At 46.9% G+C, this 23,910-nt stretch overlaps 1 protein-coding gene across 1 annotated transcript in view; it reads right to left on the reverse strand.

The window, feature by feature from the left end:
• ATP1A1 (ATPase Na+/K+ transporting subunit alpha 1) overlaps positions 1–23,910 on the reverse strand; it is a 31,495-nt gene that overhangs the window by 7,482 nt on the left and 103 nt on the right. The window contains exons 2-11 of the mRNA XM_082205936.1: positions 11,376–11,483; positions 8,365–8,424; positions 6,689–6,892; positions 5,921–6,034; positions 5,650–5,784; positions 5,414–5,531; positions 3,641–3,909; positions 2,368–2,566; positions 1,694–1,803; positions 472–606 (exon numbers count right to left, since the gene is read on the reverse strand). Of these exons, the coding sequence (XP_082062062.1) occupies positions 472–606; positions 1,694–1,803; positions 2,368–2,566; positions 3,641–3,909; positions 5,414–5,531; positions 5,650–5,784; positions 5,921–6,034; positions 6,689–6,892; positions 8,365–8,424; positions 11,376–11,483 (1,452 nt within the window). The remainder of the gene's footprint in view (positions 1–471; positions 607–1,693; positions 1,804–2,367; positions 2,567–3,640; positions 3,910–5,413; positions 5,532–5,649; positions 5,785–5,920; positions 6,035–6,688; positions 6,893–8,364; positions 8,425–11,375; positions 11,484–23,910) is intronic.

Raw genomic sequence — 23,910 nt, forward strand, 5'->3', positions numbered from 1 at the left:
CCCCCCACATTCTTCCCGAACAATCTGAGACTGATGCCTTGTCTGTCTCCGCTCTGCGCTCTTCATACCTCTGTGGGTTCTGGGAGACCAGGGTGGTGGGGAGTTGGACACAGCAGGAGGGGGAGACCCCCTGGCTTTTTCAGCCTGCCTCATCTCTCCCTCTTGGCCCTGCTCCTCTCCCACTTCGGCCTCTGATTCTGAGCTGCTCTCTGCCTCTTCCTGCTCACTATACTCTGTTGCCTCTTCAGTTTCCAACATCTCCTTCCCAGTCTTCTCCCTCTGACCACGCGTCATCCCCCCACCAATACCCTGGGGGGCAGTGACGCCTTCTTCCCTTGGGGGGTCCCCAGCTGGTGCCTCCCCCCCCCGCCACTCCTCAGCATCTGGCCAGTTCGTGACATTAGCCCAAAGTGAAAACAGCTACAGTTTACGTGAAATGTGGTGGGCGTTTTGTGAATACCCCGTTCTTACCTGGTATTTGTTGGTCGAGTTGAACGGTATCTCCACCACCTTGGGGTTTTTCTCTCGCAGCTCCTTGACTGACCCACAGCACAGTTCAATGCATTTGAGCAGCGCAGATTCAGAGGCATCCCCCGCCACGGACCTCTGAGAAACAAGACAGGGGTTCACAGTGAGTAGATGAAGCCCTGGAAGATGAACCTCCCTCCTTTCCGATTTCCCCATTCTTTACGGTAACCCAGTGGCCAAAAAGGAGGAAGTTGCTTTACACACAGTCAGCACTTTGGTCCATCTGGCTCAGGATTATCTACATGGAGAGTGAGGAGCGCTGAGAAGTCAGACAGAAGACTTTCCCGAGCCCCATCAGGAGATGCTGCTGGGGACTGAATTTGGGAGTATGCGAAGCACGGGCTACACACCAAGACACAGGCCTCTCCCCAGCTTTCTCTCCAATAGGAAAACAACCTTTTTTAGTGGAAGGGATGGTGACACAACAGAAGATACTGAGCACAGCTGCTGCCCGTCAGGGAAATAAACTGGAGATACTCAGAAATAAGTTAAATTTGCTCTGCTGGTAAAAAGAACACCTATCCAGCGATGGCCAAACTTGGCTCTTCAGCTGTTTTGGGACTACGATTCCCATCATCCCTGACCACTGCTCCTGTTAGTTAGGGATGATGGGAGTTGTAGTCCCAAAACAGCTGGAGGGCCGAGTTTGGCCATCACTGGCCTATACCTAAAACCAGGCCTGCACAAGGAAGGTTAACACAGACCAGCAGCTTGATGATGAGGATGATGAGGATGATGAGGATGATTTCCTGGCCTTGCTGCTTGCCCAGAAGTGCAAAAGAAAAAAAAGGTAAGGATGTTGTCAGATGTCTCACAGACTGATCAGTATGGCAAGCACAGATTGTACAGGATTATTTAAATCACACTTCTGCACTATTACGTTTTTTCTATTCCTAAGTTAGCGCAGGCCTCCTTCAGTTTACTTTCTTTTCCTTACAGCAATCCAGTGATTCTGGGCCATAGAAGAATCCACAGAAATGTCCACTGACAACTTGAGAATAAAGAAAGGCTGCCATTCTGGCCCTGGAGGGGCTGCAGAGCTGCCTCTGGCGCTGGCAGAAGCCTGTTACCCCCCAGATTGCATCCCCCTTCTTGATGCTTTCGCACGGAGGGTCAAGCGGAAGCAGTGAGCAGCCCCTGTGGTTAAGCCGGGGGATGAACTCACCTTCAGAATGGGAACGTTTTCTTGGCCGGCCTGAAACACAGCCCGGTTGCAGAGTCCAGCCACCTTGGATAAAGCCGTCCAAGTGGGAGACGTCTTGTCGAAAGAGGCGCCTGTGGAGGTGGGGAGCAGCAGGGATGTTGTCAGACACAAAACCAGATTGATTGGCTTTGTCCCATTAACCCCCAGCCCCATTTGTCACCAAGTAGGACTTCGTGCATACAACAAATGTGCAAATCTCCTGTGCAATTATGGACGGTCCGCACAGTACTAAAGTGGCCGCTTAGGCCCAGCCTGGGAGATACCACTAACTGAAGCACTAATCTCAGGACTTCTGGGTCTATTATATAGAGTGTGCTGAATAACGGCTGGATTTTATTAATTTTTTCAAAGGCAGCATGGGCTTTCTAAACACAGTAAAAATCTAGAATCCAGCTTTCTTGTGATTACACAGCCATGAATGCTCCTTCAGTCAGGCTTTGAATGTGTTTCTCCTTGGCTACACTGGGAACACAGAAATGATTTCATGCAATGGTAAGAGCTTCTGTTGCAGAGCCTTATTGACACTTTTTTTTTGGGGGGGGGGGCGTGCTGATTTACGTGTTTTGACTATCAGCAAGAGGCAGCCGTACCACAGAGCTTATTTATTTGATGGAGAGAGCAGCCAGCCAGCTTACCACTTTGGTTTTCTGTGGTGTCGGCCTCATGGATTTGGTTATCAAACCACATGTGAGCAACCGTCATGCGGTTCTGAGTCAAGGTGCCAGTTTTGTCAGAGCAGATGGTTGAGGTGGAGCCCAGAGTTTCCACAGCTTCCAGGTTCTTCACCAGACAATTCTTGCGGGCCATGCGCTTGGCAGTTAATGTCAGGCACACCTGGAGAATGACAAAGAGAAAGGCTTGCATTCAACGGCCAAGGAAGAGGGGCAAATTGGCTCTGGAAGGCATGTGGCCGCCCATCTCTGCAGCAGTTCCTAATAATAATAATAATAATAATAATAATAATAATAATAATAATAATAATTTATTTATACCCTGCCCATCTGGCTGGGTTTCTCCAGCCACTCTGGGTGGCTCCCAAAAGAATATAAAAATAAAATAATTTATTAAACATTAAAAGCTTCCCTAAAGAGGGCTGTCTTCAGATGTCTTCTGAAAGTCAGGTAGTTGTTTATTTCCTAGACATCTGCTGGGAGGGCGTTCCACAGGGTGGGAGCCACCACTGAGAAGACCCTCTGCCTGGTTCCTTGTAACCTCACTTCTTACAGTGAGGGAACTGCCAGAAGGCCCTCGGAGCCGGACCTCAGTGTCCGGGCTGAACGATGGGGGTGGAGACACTCCTTCAGGTCTACTGGACTGAGGCCATTTAGGGCTCTAAAGGTCAGCACCAACACTTTGAATTGTGCTCGGAAATGTACTGGGAGCCAGTGTAGGTCTTTCAAGACCGGTGTTATGTGGTCTCGGCGGCCGCTCCCAGTCACCAGTCTAGCTGCCGCATTCTGGATTAATCACAGTTTCTGGGTCACCTTCAAAGGTAGCCCCACGTAGATTGCATTGCAGTAGTCCAAGCGAGAGATAACTAGAGCATATACCACTCTGGGAGGGTCTCATCCTGCGTACCAGATAGAGCTGGGAGACAGCTGCCCTGGACACAGAATTGACCTGCGCCTCCATGGACAGCTGTGAGTCCAAAATGACTCCCAGGCTGCGCACCTGGTCCTTCAGGGGCACAGTTACCCCATTCAGGACCAGGGAATCCTCCACACCTGCCCGCCTCCTGTCCCCCCAAAACAGTACTTCTGTCTTGACAGGATTCAACCTCACTCTGTTAGCCGCCATCCATCCTCCAACTGCCTCCAGGCACTCACACAGGACCTTCACTGCCTTCACTGGTTCTGATTTGAAAGAGAGGCAGAGCTGGGCATCACACAGATATCAGCACTGACTTACTGTGACAGTAGCGAGCAGCCCCTCGGGGACGTTGGCCACGATGATGCCAATGAGAAAGATAACCGCCTCCAGCCAAGTGTACTCAAGGATCAGTGAGAGGATGAAGAAGGAAACGCCAAGGAAGACGGCCACGCCAGTGATGAGGCGGATGAAGTGCTCAATCTCAATAGAAATGGGCGTCTGGCCCCCTTCCAGTCCAGAAGCCAACGAAGCAATGCGGCCCATGACCGTACGATCGCCAGTGTTGATGACGACACCACGGGCCGTGCCTGGAAAACAGTGGCAAAGTTTTAGCAGCCAAGTCTGCGGGCGTGGGAAAAGCAACATGTCTTTGCTCACTCTGTGTAAACGCAGTTCTGCATGTTAAGGTGGCACTGTAAGTTTGATGTAAGCAAACTAGATACTCCCATTCTCATCAAGAATGGTGGCATATGTGTTTTCACAAGAGGAACTTTACCAAGTAAACTTTCTTAGAAAAAACACTGTTTGAGAAGCTTCACTGCGCACAGCTTCATAAAGCAGCTGGCAGCTACCACCCACAATTTTTTTAAAAAATTATCATTATTATTACCCTGCTCATCTGGCTGGGTTTCCCCAGCTACTCTGGGCAGCTTACAGCACATAAACTATCATAAAACATCAGACATTAAAATTTTCCTGATACAGGGCTGCCTTCAGATGTCTTTTAAAAGTCAGATAGTTGTTTATTTCCTTGACATCTGATGGGAGGGCTTTTCACAGGGTTGGTGCCACTACCAAGAAGGCCCTCTGCCTGGTTCCTTGTAACCTCACTTCTTGCAGTGAGGGAACCGCTAGAAGGCCCTCGGAGCTGGACCTCAGCATCTGGGCTGAATGATGGGGGTGGAGACGCTCCTTCAGGTATACTGGGCCAAGGACATTTAGGGCTTTAGAGGTCAGCACCAACACTTTGAATTGTGCTCAGAAATGTGCTGGGAGCCAATGTAGGTCTTTCAAGATGTGCGTTATGTGGACTTGGCAACCACTCTCAGTTCCCATCTAGCTGCCGCATTCTGGATTAGTTGTAGTTTCTGAGTCATATTCAAAGGTAGCCCCACACAGAGCGCATTGAAGTAGTCCAAGTGGGAGGTAACTAGAGCATGCACCACGCTGCAGACAGTCTGCAGGCAGGTAGGGTCTCAGCCTGCATACCAGATGAAGCTGATCAACAGCCGCCCTGGACACAGAGTTGACCTGCACCTCCATGGACAGCTGTGAGTCCAGAATGACTCCCAGGCTGCGCACCTGGTCCTTCAGGGGCACAGGTACCCCATTCAGGACACGGGAGCCCCCCCAACCTGCCCGCCCCCTGTCCCCCCAAAACAGTACTTCTGTCTTGTCAGGATTCAACCTCATTCTGTTAGCCACCATCCATCTTCCAAGCGCCTCCAGACACTCACCCATGTCACCTTCGCCTACCCCCTACTCCCCAAAGGGCAAGATGCTGCAGCTTCTTGCCAAGCGGATGACAAAACAAATGTGGCTACAGAAATATTCTCCGATTCTGGCTAAGATATGGCTGGAGTTGGGCTTCCCTTCGTCTGAAAGTGATCACTGCTCTGAGAGAACACAAACGCAAGCAACTGTGTTGAGGTTTTTGGCAGCACAAATTATCATCTGCCAGCATCAAGGGCCAACAGAAAAGGCAGCTGATCAAGAGCTCCCCTTGTTCTGAAGTACCCATCACTTCTAGAATTCCTCACACTTCAATGCTCTGCTGGTTCATTTGATCATAAATTCCAAAGTGGGCATTACCTTCAACACAGTTGGTAGAGAAGAAAGCAATATTTCTAGTCTCCAGTGGATTCTCATTTGTGAAGTCTGGAGACCTGGTCTGGGGCTCCGATTCACCCGTGAGGGATGAGTTGTCCACCTGCGCGAGGAAGCATGTTGTTGAGAAAATGCACGAGAAATTGCACCCTTGTGGCTGGCCTGGCTACTCTGCAGGCTGCGTCTCGGTCCCTTAAGTCTCACTGCATACATATACATACCTTACAACCATGAGCTGAAATAATCCTCAAATCAGCTGGGACTCTGTCCCCTCCCTTCACCTCCACCAGGTCGCCAACAACCACCCCTTCAGCATTGATGCTCATCTTCTCCCCATTTCGGATCACTAGAGCTTGCTGCAAGAAGAAGAAGAAACAACACAACTTTCAACTTTACACCTGCCAACACCCATGCGTTGGATCAGCCCCTTCGCCTACCCGTGTCTATGAACAACCACCACCACCAAAAGCTGAACAAGCAGCGCTTACATACCTGAGGCACCATGTTTTTGAAGGACTCCATGATCTTTGAACTCTTGGCTTCTTGGTAGTAAGAGAAGCAGCCAGTTATGATGACGACAGCAGAAAGAACAACGCCAAGGTACAACTGCAAAGAGATGCACACACGGCGTGAGTTTTAGGCGAGAACCCGCGTCTTTTTTGAGTGACAAATCCTTCAATTCCCAAACAGTGGGCCTGGGGTCATAACATTAGTTGTATTCAGCATGGGAGGGCAAGTCAGTCACTGTGTCAGCAGTATGTCTCACCCTGTCCCATAACCCGGATAATAAGGTGATGGTGGAGGAATAAACAAAAGGGAAAAAGGAAAAACAAGAGGAAGAACAAAACATTTTCCAGATCACAGGAAAAAAAGAGACCAGTAACATGATGGAGACTGCCACTGGTAGATCACTTAAGCAGAAGTGTTTGAAACAAAGTAGTCTGAAACACCAGTTAAGGCGTTAGAAACAACATTGTTAGAAAACAATGGAACTATGAAAGGCAGGTATTGGATCAGACATAATGGGGAAACATGCTAATGAACACAAACCAAGAATTTAAAAGCTTACTACAAGCTCATTCACATGATGGGAATCAATACTTCCAGTTATGTCTGAATTGGGTCATACGGTTTAGATTCAAGTCAAACCTGCCATTCAGCTTAATGCCCTAGTGAAGCCTCCCCAATTCAGATATTCTCTCTCTCTCTCTCTCTCTCTCTCTCTCCCACACACACACACACACACATTTATTAACTCACATTGTCATTATTTGGTTCTTCCTCTGTCGCTGCTTGAATACCATATGCCAGAAAACAAAGAATAGCTCCAATCCACAGCAGGAGCGAGAAGCCCCCAAATAGCTGCCGACAGAATTTAACCCATTCTGGGGTGGTGGGAGGCGGAGTGAGCGAGTTGGGGCCATCACGAGCCAGGATCTCTTGGACCCGGGCAGGAGTCAGACCCTAAACACAGAGGTGGTGGAAGAAGAGACATATTACAGCATCTCCCCTAAGGAACATCAAAGCATGCTTTTCATTCCAACTACTGATGGTTTCTGAAATGCAATCACCGCCGCCGCCAATAGGCGATCTCTCTCTTGCTGGCCTTTCCTAAAAAGCTAGCTAGCTTGTTCCCTTATTAGAGATGGATTTGCTCCACTTTGAGAGACTTCCAAGTAGAGCTGTCATCTAATCAATTAACACTTCCTAAATTTGCAAAGGACAAAACAACCGAAGGAGGCAGAGCATAGTTTGCCTTTAAATGGTTTGTGTATATTTTCATGAGCAGCTAACACGGACCAGCAAAAGCACTATGGCTTCCAACATCCCAGACCATTATCCATGCTGTCTGGGGCTGGTGACAATACAACTATTGGAAGGCAGCGTTGGCAACCCTGGTATATGCAGGTGCCATCTTAAAACATTCTTGTGAGAGTGAAAGGGAAATGCCATTGCCAAGATGGCGCCAGTCACCAGCAGTTTTTTTTAATAATTACTGATCCTAGAAGGGTTCTATCCAGCTACATCATACTCAAGAGCAGACTCACTGCTATCAATGCACTAAATAAAATCAGTCATGACTAACTTGTTCATTGATTTCAATGGCCAACTACAAGTACAGGTGGCAACCATTTTTGGCATGTCCCACTGATGCGTTATTGCTGATGAGCGGGTTCTTTTGGACCAGGAAGAAGGTGGAATGGGGGGGGGTGTAACAAGATGGGGCACACGTCTACATGCTCCGCCTCTGTGCGCTGCGCTTGGGGGCCAGGAAAGCAACCCCTGCGTGAAATGGTCGCCACCGGTATGACATAGCCCAATACATTCCAACACTAATACCGTATTTTTCCCGTGTATAAGACTAGGTTTTTACCCAAAAGGGGGGGGGGTTTAAATTGGGGCTCATCTTATACACAGGTAGTGCTGGGAGGTTTTCTTAATTTGGAGTCTCCCCCCCCCCAAATACATGGGGGCGTCTTATACACAGAAAAATACGGTCACTTTTTAAAAAGGAAAGGATGAGCCCCCTTTAATTGCAGGTGGCTTTTTAAAAAGTGAAATTAAAGATTAAAGACTACAGCCCTTTAATCAAGCTTGCATTATTCTATCTCCTCCAAGCACTAAACAGCCCCAGCACAATTTTCCAGCATCGTTCAAGAAATCCCATGGCTCTTAAAAAATAATTATAGCAGAATGTAAATGGCAGTGAGGCAAACAACTTCTAAATCTCAGAAACCACTCAGGAAATGGGGAGGTAACAACTTCTGAGTGGGACAGTCCAGTGTGGAAAGACTAGGTGCATTCAAATTGTGGCTAAAACATTAAGCATGAAGAAATTTCTTAATCCCCAGGAGGGCTCTTTAGAAGGTTCTCTGTTATTGCAGACCAGAATTGGGGGAGGGGGGGAGAGAGCACTCCATAGTTGGCCACCTTACCCGGCTGAGGTCTGTACCATATTTCCGATGAAGTTCATCCAGGCTGAGTTTGTGATCATCCTGCAAAGCAAAGCGAAGATTAGCAAGGCATAGGTGGTGATTTTATTTCACCCAAGAAATTCAGAAATTCTATGCAATGCAATTAACTTATGCAAAACACATTACCCCCAAAATGGTGACGACTGCTTCTAGCTTGGTTTCATATTGAATGGGGTTTATACATGTTAAGCCTTTGCTAAACAGTACAAGCAGACATTCAAAACTGGAAAAATGGGAGAGGAAGGCAGGGAGGTCATGGTGGGGCTGTAGCTTCCAAACTGCTAGTCTAAACTGAGAAGCAAAATAATAATACTAGATATGACTAGATATTTCTCTCTCTCTTTGGTGGGGATCCTAATGAAAACAGCAGGTTAAAAAAAAATCAGAAAAGTGTTTCTCAACCTTGAGTCCCCATCCGTTGTTGGACTACAACTCCCATCATCCCTGACCGCTGGTTCTGCTAGGTAGGGATGATGGGAGTTGTAGTCCAACAACATCTGGGGGCCCAAGGGTGGGAAGGGCACTGCTTTAGGAGGACAGAACAAGAAACAGCCCCTTTTAGGTTCGCTTAGCTTGTTATTAGGAAGGCAGCTATTTAGAACGCCTTTCTTAACAACCAATGTGTTTTACAGGCTGAAACCATGTATGGTTACTTAGAGGTAAGTCCCACTGAGTTCAGATGAGATCTACTCCCAAGAATGCCTGCAAAGGACTGCATAGGACTATCCAGTTGTAGCCACTTGAGAATCCAGCTATGCAACATCCTGGTTTTCCAAAATGCTTCTAGCGGAGAAGACAATCCAACACAATGAGGGACCTAATCTGTGGTGATGAAGGTGACAAAAAAGCAATGCTTCACCACCACTGAATCTTTAGAAAGCTGTCCAACAAAGCTTTTCTGAGTAGCTTTGCTTGCTCCAGCTTGGGCCCACGGGGAGCAATCCAAGAGCCCCTGGGAGGCCTGCTGTGACGACTTTGCCAGACATTTCAAAGATAAAACCACTCCTATTGATCAGATCTCAAGTCTTACTGTCTAACAACCATCTGGGGATGTCATTAAAGCATTGAGTCTAATTTGGGGGTGGGGATCTAACTGCTGTTGCTTAAGAATAAATTACTTGGGAGGAATCAGGCTTGTTGCTTGCGTACTCAGCCCTTGTCTATGGCGGACTAAACCTAGGAGAAGAGGACTGACTCTGGATCCAGGAGGTAATTAACGTCTACATGAAAAAGGGAGCAGCCCCCAGTAGCCTTTGAGGCGGCAGCAGCAGCAGCACATCTCCTTAAAAACCTTCTTAGGCCTCGGACAACTATGGTACCTGTTGTCCAGTCACTAATAGCCTCTTTTGGGGCTCGGTGCTTGAATAGATGTACCAAAGACGGGGTCTCTTGGGCAACTCATTCCTGAACCTCATTCCAGTCTGGCTCCAGACTTGGTTATGGCACAGAAACCTCTCTGGTTCTCCTGACAAGACCTTTGTTGGGAGAAAGACGGCGATCTCACCCTGTTCTTTCTCTACGGGACCAAGGAATGCAAAGGAACACCTTCTCCTATACCACCCCCCACCTTCTCTGTTAGATTGTCAGCTGAGACTTGAAGTATGTGACAATCAAGTACCTTTCCACTTGTGGCACCCAGTTTATGGAATGCCCTCTCTAGGGTGACTTGATTAGTATCCATAGTTTTCCCGCCCCACCCCAGGGGACTGGAGAAAAGTCCTTATTTTTTCAAACCTTAAAAAAGAAAAAATGCAAATGGTTCCATTTTCCTGATGGCTTTTGTTTTATTCGCCAGTTGCTTTATTATGTGTTTTTACTGTTTGGACATTAATTGTTTACACCATACTGGGACCAATTTTAGTGAAGGGCAATACAGAAATATTTCAAATAAGTAAATTCACCATAATACTTACTGCATTTGTTTATTTCAGTCAAATGATTCTCAAAGGCAACACGCTGTGATACAGAGAACCCCAAACTCACTTCTCTCTCTCTCACACACACCAACACAAACACCCCAACCCTTAGTACACTGGCTGATGTCTGGGGTCAAAGGGCTTCCTCTTTCGCTCTACAGCCCTAAAGCTCCAAATGCCAATTTTCCTTGCCATGATGTTATTCTAGGGAGGCAGCTTCCCCGAGGCCAGAGTGTCCTTCCCTTATATTTATATTTCAAAAGGTAAAAAATGGTAAAGGCCCCCTGGACAGTTAAGTCTAGTCAAAGGTGACTATGGGGTTGCGGGGCTCATCTCGCTTTCAGGACAAGGGAGCCGGCATTCGTCCACAGACAGCTTTCCAGGTCATGTGGCCAGCATGACTAAACCGCTTCTGGCACAACAGGACACCGTGACGGAAACCAGAGCACACGGAAATGCCATTTACCTTCCTGCTGCAGCGGCATCTATTTAAATACTTGCACTGATGTGCTTTCGAACTGCCAGGTTGGCAGAAGCTGAGACAGAGCAATGGGAGCTCACCCCGTCAAGGGGATTCGAACTGCCGACCTTTTGATCAGCAAGCCCAAGAGGCTCAGTGGTTTAGACCACAGCGCCACTTCCGTATATTAAAACATATATTATAATTTACAATATACAAGAGAGAGAGAAACTGTATTTTGATGCCAACCAGATTTATTTATTTTTTAAAAGAGGGTTGTGGGAAGAACAGGGCAACTGTCAGAGGAATGAGAGGCTGAAATTTTAGCAAGAGGACAACTTATAGAAGGTTCTGGCACCACAGCAAATAGGCAAAACACTGCGCCTCACGATACTTTTGTTCCCCCAAAAATATGATAGCTAGCCAATAAAGCCCAGGAAAGTGAATGAAGCTTGAATCTTATAGCTAAGTTCAGAACAGGAAGCAGGGCACATAACGGAAATTTAGGAAACCATCTTTGGGAAGTCTGAAAGGCCAACTCTTGCTTCATGAGCTGAGTCACCCCCCACCTCTAGATGTCAAAAAAAGGTCCTTACCAGTGAAACTTCCTTTTTCAGTTCATCCATATCCCTTTCCTTCTGCCCCTTTTTCTTCTTGGCTCCATGCTCAGATGTAGCCGCAGGCTCATACTTGTCACGTCCAGTCTGTGAGAAAAGTCAGAAATCATTTGCCTTGCAATGAAACAGTCCATCCAGCTTCGTCATGTCAAATTCTGACCTGCCCCAGCACCTTGAGCAAAGCTCCTTCACACCTCTGCTGCCAGGCACACCTGAACTGGTGAAATACCGTGAAGCAATTAAATGTGGAACCTGACCAGGGCAGATAAAAACCAATGATTTTTAAAAACATATATTTTTAAAAAATCTTTTTTTCTTTAAATTGGATTTTTAAAATAAAATGCTTTTGGAGGAAAAATATTTCTAAAAATAGCTTTCTATTTAAGTTACATTATAGTCCAAAGGCTATTTATCAGGAAATAAGGACTTGTTTTAAGTTTTTCATGTGTGCTAAAACTCAGTTAATTGTTTAACATCATCATTTAACAAACATGAATACATATGCTACAATGTTATTGTTTCAGTTAAATAAATTGTTTAAATTGTTATTCAGGAAATGATTATTTTTCTCCTTGCAATAAAGTACAGCAGAAAAGTTGTCCAAACATAAACAGTTAACTTATTAAACCTCACAATAATTTCATAATTATCTGTCAATGTATTTCTAATAGTATAACCAAATCAGTAATTTTTGACATAAGTGTAAAAACGACTGAAAAGTTTTTATTCCGAAAATGAAACCTTTATCTGGTTGTAAATATTAAGATTATACCAGCAAGAATGAGTCTTTCTGTAAAAAAAAGGAGAATTAAAATCAGATCTTACTGACTAGTGATTTAAATCAAATCCACCCTGAACCTGACAGATAAAAAATGCTCTCTACCTTTCAGTTATAGGTCTCTCTATCAAAGAGAAATTCAGACCTGTCTGTAAGAATATTAGAAGCAATTATTGTGGGGACATTTGAATTCTCCCAAGCGCTAAAGCCTATTGAACATAGCTGGATTTACTTCTGAGTGGAGCAAATTGCACTGTAGGCAACACAAAAGCAACCATCACAGGGGCCAGGATGGTGACAATGATTTCCACCAGCTGTTTGTGGTGCCCTTTGAGAGGTTTACAATTAGGTACAATAAAAAGCCATTTGCAAATTTAAAATCCAAGTGGCAAGGGCAATGATTAAAAGCCTAAGATTCCACATAAAAACCCAATTTAACTGAATTTTAAAAAGGGAGAACAAGCACATCTCTCACGGCAGATATTATTTAACAAATATACTGATAGAACTCCTGGTCAATGCATCGCACTCACAGGGACTCACTGCGAACTAAAACCCCCCCTCCTATTTAGAAACTACCAGAAACTGAGTAAAAAAGCGCAATGGCTCAGGTCTTGGAGGTTCAAAGTGGATTTGCACTAAGCCTGAGGTGGGTTATGTCAGAACTGATAGGCCACAGTTATGTCCATCCATCTGCTTGCAGGAGCTGCTGCGTCTCTGATATGGGAATGAATTCATCAAGTTAGCTATTGCAAGGATGGAAAACAAAAACAGGCAACCTCCAAGACCATTTGCTTCAGCTCAAGTGGCAGCTGTTCATCTGGAAGCTCAAACCATGATTTATGTTCTGAACTATGGTTAGTACAAAAGGTAAAGGGACCCCTGACCGTTGGGTCCAGTTGTGGATGACCCTGGGGTTGCGGTGCTCATCTCGCTCTATAGGCTGAGGGAGCCGGCATACAGCTTCCGGGTCATGTGGCCAGCAGGACTAAGCCGCTTCTGGCGAACCAGAGCAGCGCACGGAAACACCGTTTACCTTCCCGCGGGAGTGGTACCTATTTATCTACTTGCACTTTGATGTGCTTTCGAACTGCTAGCTTGGCAGGAGCAGGGACCGAGCGACGGGAGATCACCCCCCCCCCCGCCGCGGGGATTCGAACCATCGACCTTCTGATCGGCAAGTCCTAGGCCACCCACATCCCTCTTGGTTAGTACAAATATGGTGCCTGAGTTGAGTCAATGTGAGCATGATTCTTTTTCACATTGCAGCAAGCCCTCTGCAAGATATGTGCACTTGCATTCTCAGTCACACTACAGGAAACCGAAAACATTCTTTAGAAACACGACATTCTGCATCCCGACTAATTCTGTTAAGAGTGTGGTCGTTTCTAAGAACATCCCATACGAGTCTTATCACAACTTTAGCACAATCCATCCATTTCATGCTGCCACATTGTGGAACAGTTAGAAAGCTTTTTCCAACGATTTATGGACTGGATAAACAATCTGACCATGTTTGGAGATAACAATGAGCCAGGATTCCTTGCTTGAGGAATGATGGCTTGCTTAAACCGTAACGGGAACAAGCAACGTGCAAGTGTGTACAGCCTGTTTGCTCCCACACTCCTCCTTCCTTCACACAAAGGGCAAATCGAAACAGGAATGGTTCCAGTGATCAAGCCAGGGTTTGCAAGCCGACAACAAACTCTGGATAAAGCAAAAAACAACAACAAAACAGCCGCCTGCTTTTGTCCTGCAAGAGGGACACTGGCTAGGTTCAGAGACAACATGCCAGATGTCAACGCCAAAGGATGGAGGCTTCTTAACTTAGTTAAGTGGGAAGCTAATGCAATTCTCCTCAACCCCAGTGAACCCTGCTTTTGTGCTCAAAATATTCCTCACCGGTATAATGAAGCCTGCATGGGGAACTTTTGCACAGAAACACCCTTTTAATGTCTGGGGGAAAGATGGTGATGCAAAGGGTCATTTCAACTACTTCACCTGCTCCCCAATCTTCCATCCACTTTGGGATACTAGGATGTGCCCATGGAGAATCCCGTTCTACAAATAGAGAGATTCAATTAATGGTTCCAGTTCCAAGCAAGCAGTTCAAAGGGGAGGCGTTGGAAGCTGGGAGTTTGAAAGGGAGATTCAAGGTGCGCTCTTGTGAACACTTGCCTGGGAGTGGGCCCTTAGGAACTCCATGGGGCTTCCTGTACATGTATAGGCCTGCAATGTCAATTTGGCACACTACTGCAATTTTAATTGTTTTAAGCCACCCTGTATTAACCGTGCACATTTATAAGGTAGTAAATATAAATAAATACATCTGGATGCTGTACTTGCTGTCTTCTCTGGCTGGATAAACTAGGCCAAGCTTTTCAATCAAGCTGACAGGAATAAACAGTGATAACCTGTTGATGTTAACTTGGGGGAAGTTTTATGCTTTTTCCACAGCCCCTTTGGAGTTCATACAATTGGCAACATAGCTAAAGGCAAGCAGAGGCCAGAAGGCTACTGACAGAATTACGAGCTCCACATGTTGATTCTCTCAAAGTACCTAAAATCCTATGTAATTAAAGAAGCAAAGAGTATTTTCCTCATACTTTTCAGTGCACTCAGGGCTCTGTTATAAAACTACAGGCTGTTTTTAATAAATGCAATGGAGCTTTATCTGTGCAGAAGATGAAGCTGAGCTGAAAATGCTCAACATACTTCATATTTTCCCTTCTCTTTTTTAAAAAAATGGGGGAGGTGGAAACAGTGAAGTCACTTAGGAAGGAAGGGGGGGGGGAAACCTGTAGTGCCATTGTCAGAAAAAAACAAAACCCACTTCACCTCTTCCAGTCCCTTTGCTTTAAATAGCATTGAAATGCAAGAAATCTTAGATTAACAGCAGATAAGCCATACCAGAGACTGCTTGACACAGGCCGGCTCTCACTGCCCCTTCCGTTTCCAGCTCAAAAGGAAGTACAGCTTATAAAAACCATAAAGAGGGTACTGAACACAAGCCCAGCTTTATTATTTCCATGCCCTCATTTCAAAAGTGGCTTGCCCCCCCCCCCCCGCAATCCAGTTCACATGCCTGGAAAATTCTGGAATCCCCCCCCTGCCCCATTTCTTTGTGAATTGCTGAAGTGGACTCAAGTGCTCTGCAGATTACATGCCAGGGCCAGCCAATTCATTCTGTCAGCCTCTCTTGGAGGCAGAGAGCAGAAAGAGCAGAAAGCACACACTTCCTGCTTTGGGTGTGGGTCTTGTGTGTGTGTGTGTGTGTGTGTGTGTGTGTGTGTGTGTGTAGCACAGCGATGTCAGAATTTGGGCAATACCAACTTGCTTCCTCTCACCACTCACTCTGATCCACAACAGGTTGGAGTCTTGGGCACAATGAGATATAATGAATCAACAAGCTTAAGGCCTCAGAAATCCGCTGGCTTCTGGTAAATATACAGAACTCCAGGAAGTGCAAACCTGAGCAGAAGAGAGAGGCCAGGATGCTGTAACCGGTCAGGCAGAGGGGCTGCGCATTCATGCAGGTGAGCAAGGGAGACGGAGCCAATACAAAACAAGAAGTATCATCCGCTGGTGTTATTCAGATCCACAGGGAAAACAAAGCCACAAGGCTAATAATGTTTCCATTTATGATGCAAATAACTACAGCAAAGCATCTTTCCAAACAGTTTGAACAATCGAGTCTCTCAGAACAATCAGCATTTCAACAGGGATGATTTAAGCCATGGATACTGAAGGGTGCACTTAGTCATGGTAGATCTGTGAAGTAAACTGAAATATTCTCCTATATACACACATACGATTATGAAATTCTTTCTGCACAAAGTAAAAAATAGTTCTCTGCCAAAGATTATGCTAAGAACTTGAACAGTGGACGGACGGGTTGTGAACATGATCTGTGCGGAATGCACGTTCGCAACCCGCATCTGCGCACGCGTGGGTTGCGATTCGGCGCTTCTGCGCCTGCATGACCGCCAAAACCCAGAAGTAACCCATTGTGGTACTTCCAGGTTTCAGCAGTCCTTAACCCGCAAAAATGCAACCTGAAGCGGCTGTAACCCGAGGTATGACTGTATTGTTTAAAGCAATACTAAACTGTTCACACTTTTGAAAAAGCTAAATATTGTCGAAACGCCCAATGTTCAGATGTTGCGGTCTTATACGTACTTAGCTGACTGCAAGTCGCCATTAATTCAATGGGATTACTTCAGAGTACAGGATTACCTTGCAAGTCATTTTGGCTAGATATACAGAAGATGAAATATATAATGAAGAACATTATGTTTAGACATGAGGCGCAGCACAGTGAAGATGCTATGGCTTAAGCCAAGAGTTCTCAGCCTCTCATCTGCAATACAGGCATAAAACTGACCTATTTTAGTGGGTTGGTGTAAGAAGAATTATTAAGTGAAAAAACGAGGATACTGGTGCTGCCTTCAGGAAGCAACCTTTTTCTTCCTCCCTCCTTTCTGGGCTCTCTTTTGTCAATATGCCAAGAGCTTCTCCATATTTCGGAGCCTTGTGCAACTAGAACTGCTTGTGCCACATCCCAAATGTAAGACAAAGCTGAGGGTTAGACAAGTAAGAGCGCTGCTCTTTTCAATCTGGACAAGATAAAAGCCAGAGTACATAAAACAAAGTCCCTGGGAATCTGCTCTGCTATTATAGTGACATCATTAAAACAGCATCTCAAGGACAGCTGGAGCTACTGTTTCTGTGGCTGCAGGAACAGAACAATGCTTATCTTCCTAAGGCAACTCGCCCCACCACCATTCGCCATCTGGGATAATCAATGCACCCCACAAGGGAAGTCGGACGCTGGCTGCTCTGGAAAGCCAAAGCTGGCTAAGGCAACCAGCCGGCACCCCAATTTCTGATCTATTATTGCTTGAGAATGGCTACTGAAGGGAGTCAGAGAAACAACTGGATACTGGCAATCTGTGAAGAAAAAGGGACCATGTGTACTACTCAGTATCTCTAAAAAGTCAAGATAAATCGCCCACACACTCGACACACAAACAATTACAGTGGTACCTCGGTTTAAGAACAGCCCTGTTTACGAACGATTCAGTTTACAAACTCTGCAAAACCGAAAGTGGTGTCCCAGTTTGCGAACTTTACCTCTGTCTAAGAACGGAATTCGAACTGTGGAAGGGCACCGGCGGCAGAGGGCCTACTTAGGGAGAGCGCGCCTCGGTTTAGGAACGGTTTTGGTTTAAGTACGGACTTCCAGAACGGATTAAGATTGTAAACTGAGGTACCACTGTATTTGCAGTTTTGGTTGCTTCCCACCCAGGTTTGCAGGCAAGGTACGTCAAAGGAGACAGCTATTTCTTTGGCTTAGGGGAGACCCAGTTCTCCTCCTGCACTCCGGGGCGGACTCCTTTTATCAGCTAGAAAGCCTTTTCCAAGAGGAGTGAGCCCACCGCTTCAGGAAGTGGTTCTCAAAGAGAGAGGAAGGGGAGGGTGGCAAGTGTGGTGGGAAAATTCAAGGAAAAACAAACATTTGCCAGGGTTCAGCCAGTATGAAAGCAATGTTGCTACACACTTGTTTTCCTCAGTTTGAACGTGAATTGAACTTCTGCACTGAGGCTAGAACTCTATGAACAGGCCAGCGGCTGCCTTCTGGGGAACCTACGCCAACCCACTTCAATGTTTTAGTCACCCAGCAAAGGGAGGATTCGAACTGGATCCAGATGCCCCATCACCCAGCAATGGAAAGCTCACCAGTGGCCTCTCCTTCTCCAACTGCCACAAAGAGGGGCCTCTGAAGGACCACATTGCCCTGTGGGGAGTGAGAAGAAGCAGAAACAGCTTCTTCTAAAAAGAACAAAACCCCCAACATATTTTTTTTTATTTAAATAGTGCTTATTGGTGTAATGATCTTACATTAACCACTTTGTGAGGTCCCCCTGAAAATCAGTAATATAAACCTTAAATGAACGTACAATTTATCTGTGGAAGAAGCAGTATATCCTCCAACCACTAGACAATCCTACCCAATTTGGCTACTATGCCTAGTCCACACTTAAAATTGATCTCCAACTTTGCTTCTTCTTAGACTAACCATATTTTGCTTTGCTTTATATCTCTACCTTGTAGGGGATCATAATCTCCATTCGTGCTAGAAATAGATCTGAATAAATGCTGGCTTTTGTATTTCACAGAGCTGTCATCCCATCTTTGTTTCCATATCCTTTTGGGAAAACTCAAGATCTATTGTGCTAGGCACACACACAGTCAGTCCACAAAGAGCTTCCTGAACTTCAGGGCTGCCATTTACTGTACACAGGATTTGAGCCAAACCCTTTTTTTCTCTTTTACCGTTCAGCCAATGGAAGAGTTCTGTGAAACTCAAAGAATAGCTCACTACTTATATATACATTTCAGTTGGTCCCAATACTGCTCTGTTTGCACCCATCTCTAAGCAGTGTCTCCCTTTATGGCATTTTCAGACATGAGGATGTTGACAGCAGCCAGGCCAGTAGTATAAAAGCAGAACTACAACTCTGTTTCTGTCAATTCATTCAAGGAGTTCCAGAACTGGATTCCGGAAAAACAATCGGACGGCAACTGCCTCTCTCACTTGACCATTTCAGGGAAAGACAGGTAAGTTGCTCTCTCGCTTCAAGTCTTGCATTCCTTATATGGGGCACTATTGCCGGGATGAACCAAGCCAATGTACCATTTCCAAGACAAGGATGGACTCCTCCCAGGAGCATACATAGCTAACAAGAGGCTGGCTTGATCTGAATGGAATACTGGGGCATGAGGATAAAATAATTATGCCCTGATTGGCAGCTATACCACAATCTGCGCCCTCCCTAGCCGTCGTCTTGCTTGTTCCCTCACCCTGGAAAACATGAGGCCAAACCCATGTGCCTGGCATGACCGCCTCCCTTTTCCTGGGATTTTCCATCCCTAACTAATCCACCAAGTCTTCAGTCTGGTATATGTCAATGAGTTATTTGAATCCTGTTGTATTTCAAGTAATATTCAAGCAGTGGCCATGCTGGGGAAGGAAATCTGCCACCAGTTGGGAAAGCTCACTGTGACATGTTTAGTCCTGGAACTAAGGAAAGAGGCGGATCTCCTCCCTTGAAGGTCTTAGATACACACACCATTTCTTACGTATCAGTCGTGCTGTTTATTTCAGTTGGAAGCTTTTCCACACACAGGTTTTCTCAAGTCAACTCACCGGCTCACCTGCTTGAAGAGGGCCTCTCTCAGAAGCCATCCTGAGAACCTGTTCCCCTCCTACTAGTCTTACCATTCTGAACTTTGGAGCTCACAGGAGCCGTGCAAGAGACTTGCTGCGTCTGCCTGTTCCATATTTCAGCATGATGAAAGACATCTTCTTCCTGTCCTCAAAAATTATCTCGCAGGCACAGTGCCCTTGGGGAGTCACTGGTGCCCATCTTACAGACTGGCTAATAAAGCCAATTCAAGATGGGTTCCGGAGTGAGTCACAGTCATGATTATTTATTACATTTCTATCCTGTCATTCCTCCCAGAGGAGCCGAAACGGCATATTTAGCAGATCATAGTCATTGGCCGTAAGCCTCTGTGCACAGCAAGCTTTAGCTGCAACTGGTGGCACACCCCGGCAACTGTTGTATTTCTCTGTGCAGAAATGGAAAACCACCTGCATGTTGCTACACAAGGGAGCAATTAACTGGATTCAGAACTGCAGAGCTGGAAGGGACCCTGAGAGTCATCTAGTCCAACCCCCTGAGATGCAGGAATCTTTTGCCCACCATGGGGCTTGAACCCATAACCTTGGGATTACGAGTTTCATGCTCTGCCTACTGAGCTATCCCTCAGTCTGTAGCAAGTATATGAATGCTTCGCATGAAATCTATATTTACTTGTTCCAAGCATTTTCACTTCATTATTTTTTTTTTTAAATTTAAGTACAAGAGTTATAGACATACACACATCTTGCTCCTACCTATTCAGGTTCCTGAAAGTAAACAAAGTCCAAAATGGGCCGAGAACATCAACTCCAAATCCACAACTGCCTAGGCTCAGAATCCAAAACAATCTAGGGTCACAAGAAATCAATGATTGTGGGTGCTCAAATTATTGCTCCCACCTTTTGCTATCGCAGCTCTGGTTAGAGCCAAAATGTGTTCGGTTGTGGAAGGGAACCCAACTGCGAGACTGTGCACGGTTTTTGAAGGTCAGCATTGGAAAGGGGGAAAGAGCAATTTTGTGAGTTCCTGGTATGTGGGGAAGGAAAACGGTAGCAGTGCAGTAAATTTCCACACTGGCATGTCATGAATCCCATAAAAATGCTCGCGACATCCACACGATTATAGAAGTGATAACCAGCCTCATCACTCCAGGGGCTGCAGGGTTTGGGGGAGTGTTTCTGGACTGCTCAACACCCCAGCTTTAATCTCAGATAATATTACTGGTACAATACAAATCCAAAGCCTTTTGAGACAATAAAAATTCTCAGAAGAAGTCAGCAGACCTTGATGGGGCAATGGAAAAATTTGCCCTCTCCTCCTGACAAGATCCGTAGCTCGGATAGTACAGGCGGCTTTAGGAGAGCCCTAAAGTTCTGGAAATTAAAAGGAAACACACACTGTGGACATTGGCAAAACTCTTTAATCACTGTTGTACTCTGAGTTTTGCTCCATAAGCATAAATTTGAAGGATTAAATGGGATCTTAAAATGTGAATGCTTTCAGATTTTTAAAAAATGATTTTTCCGTTTCATGCATAAATGCCACAAATAACAAAAAAACTCAGATCCCTTCAGGATATCCATGTTTGGTGTGGATAAAGGGATATATTAGTACAAAGCAACTGCAGTTTCCCCCAGTACTGGATAGTTCATCCAGCAACAGGAGAAGCAACCTGGGAACTTCACGCAGTTCTTAAACCGAAAATGGCGTCCAGAAGAATAAAATGTGTGCAGGCTAATAGAGAGCCCCTGTTAACATCCACAGTAATACTCTAAAGTGTAAGCAAGTTAAATCTTGAAGCTATACTAGAATCTCTGGTTACATAAACACCGAATCCAAAGGTATACCCTGCTCAAAAAAAGTAACAAAACAGGTTCAAGTAATTTTCCATTTTTCTTGTGTTGAAATATCAGAGTCACTGTGAACGGTGTGGAAGGGTGTTTTGTTTTTTTACCTCCGACTCTTCTGGATCTGAGATTCCTCTGTGGTTTGCTTAATGAAGCCAGTGCTAACAAGGAGAATTCCCAGACTGCAGAATCTCAGCTTTGTTTGCTTTAACATAGCGAAGGCAAAAAACAGACAGCGCTCAATCAAAGCTATTTTTCCTGTTTTTGGCAATTAAGGTTGCAACTCCATGGCTGCCAATGGCACTGAACTGAACGAGTCGTTACTGGTCAAAGCCAGTTCAGACCGATGCTTGCCACCAGCACCCCCATCTTGAAACTAGTTTGTGTTGGGAGACGGCCAACATACATCCAGGACGGTAGAGCGAGTGAGCCGCAGAACAGCTCGCGACTCTGCTAAGAATTTTACAGACAAACCTCTGCACTGTGATCTCCCTAGTCGTTCGCCCTCAGCTACCTTTGCTGCAAGAAAACAGGAGCGCCATCAGGTGTGCTCACTACCTCAACCACACAGTTAACATACTTTCAAGAGAGCGGGACTGGCTGGAGGGCACAGGAGGGATGAAAAGGCAGCACACCCCCCCAATGAACTCTGCAAGGTTTGCTTCTGGAGTTAAACATGTTCAGGGTTGTACTGGAAAGGGCAAGGCGGCTGAAGCCTCAAGCAAACAGGCTATAAATTGCAGTTATAGGATTCCTGCATTGCAAGGGGGGGGGGCCTGCAAAAGATGACCCTCAGGACCTTTTCCAACTCTACATTTCTGTGAAAAGCAACGCAAAATATTCCGTCTACGGAAAAAAAAAAAGCCAGTGCGAAGCCAAGTGATGTGATCATCCTTTACACCCAGCAAGAAAAGGGAAGTGACTAGGGAGGAGTTCAGCTAGATGAATGGCATGGCTGTCTGGGGCACTAAAGGAAAGCTACCCAAAGGCAAGGAAATACTACACACAATGTGCTAATGGTACAGACTACCAAGAGCAATGGAAACTTCACTGCCCCACTGCATCAAGCTGTAGGATCTTGTCACTCCGATGTTTCCACAATTCGGCAACGGCCTCTCCTGTTGCTACTTGTCCCGCCCGCTTAATTAGCCTTCTTAATTAACCAGCCTGCAAAACTTGGACCCTGAGGCCTCTACAGAAGTACAGTTCAGGAAAACCACTCTGCTTTCAAATGGAGCACATGAAAGGTAGTCTTTCAACTTGAGAGGGGGGGCGCTGTCACATGAGGCCTTGGGTTCAAGCCTCATTGGGAGACGGGGGGGGGGCAAACCCCACCTTTCTTCCTAACCTGCCTTGCAGGCCAAGGGCAGAACTGAAATCCTTGGAGAAAAGGCAGAATAAGCTTTGCATATAATACACACATACTCAAACCGGAGACTTTCAGGCCTCAATAGAGCCGGGCTCATCACCCTGGTCTTCCATTTCCAGCTGTTTTTCTAGGCACGGCCTCGAAAAAGAAAAACCTCCCAGACTTTGGAAAGTTTTTCGTAGATCTGAACAGGAAAGAAGCACCACAGTCCAGGGCCGCCCCAGAGCCACAAGCCGGAGGGACCGGGGGCCACTGCCACTTGCTGCCTCTCCCATGCCGGGCCCTCCTGCCCCCAAGTGGGGGCCCAATATTGACAAGCCAGCCAGCTGGAGCCCCGGACCATTTCTAAATCCCCTTCCCCGTCTGGAATCTCGCCTCGGCTGGGGCGGAGAGAGGCCCGTCCAGGCCACGGGAGGGAAAGAGAAAGAGACCCTCATGTCTGCCCAGCCCTCCTCCTCCTCCTCCTCCTCCTCCTCTCCGTCCTCTTCACCTGAGGCGCTGATAACCCATTTTGTCACTCTGCAATTGCGGAGAAAATGGCTCCCTTCTGCCTCCAGGAGCCCCGGGAAAGAAGGCGCCTTGCTTCTCTCTCTCCCTTCTGAAGGTGAGCAGCAGGTGAGCTGCAGATTCAAAGACCTCGCTCCTGCGTCTGCACTTGGGCTTCCGACAGAAACTCCCCCTGCTGCTTCTTTCTGCAGCTCCTGAACTCAGCCCTTGCCCGCCCCGAAGGCAGGAAGCCCAGGGCCAGGCCGGGGAACGGGGCCCGGGAGGGGACGGGGCAGCCGGGCTCCTCCCTCCCAGGAATCTTCCCGGAGAAGTGTCCCCCAAGGCGGGCTAAGCTGCGAAACAGGCGAGCCAGCCGGAGCCCCAGGTGGGACCGCCAAGGGGAGACAAGAGGCGCTGGGCTTCCTTGGATCACTGATGATCCTCGCCTCTCCAAACCCAGGACGAGAAAGGAGGCAGCAGAATCCGGAGGTCTTCCTCTTCGGGGACCCGAGCGAGAAGCCTCTTTCCGGGCTCCTTTCGCCCCAGGCGGGGGGCCAGTTCTTCTTTCTCCGCTCCCCGCCTGCCCGGCCCGCCAGCGAAGCCTCCCTCGCGCCTCCCCGGAGCTGCTGCTGCTGCCCCTCGGCCGGATGCCCGGCGCCCTGCCCGCCTCGCCTGGCCTCTTCCCCCGCCGGCAGGCGAGGCGCCCGGCTCCCTCCCCGCTCCGCGGAGCCCCGCCAGCGGGAGAGGGAGAGGGAGCCGCCCCGGAGCGCAGGCGAGGCGGGAGGCGGCGGCGGCGGGACCCCCTTCTTCTCCTCCTCCTCCTCCT

The sequence above is a fragment of the Podarcis vaucheri genome (genome assembly GCF_965113315.1).
Source record: "Podarcis vaucheri genome assembly, chromosome: 17".
In the NCBI taxonomy this organism is placed as follows: domain Eukaryota; kingdom Metazoa; phylum Chordata; class Lepidosauria; order Squamata; family Lacertidae; genus Podarcis; species Podarcis vaucheri.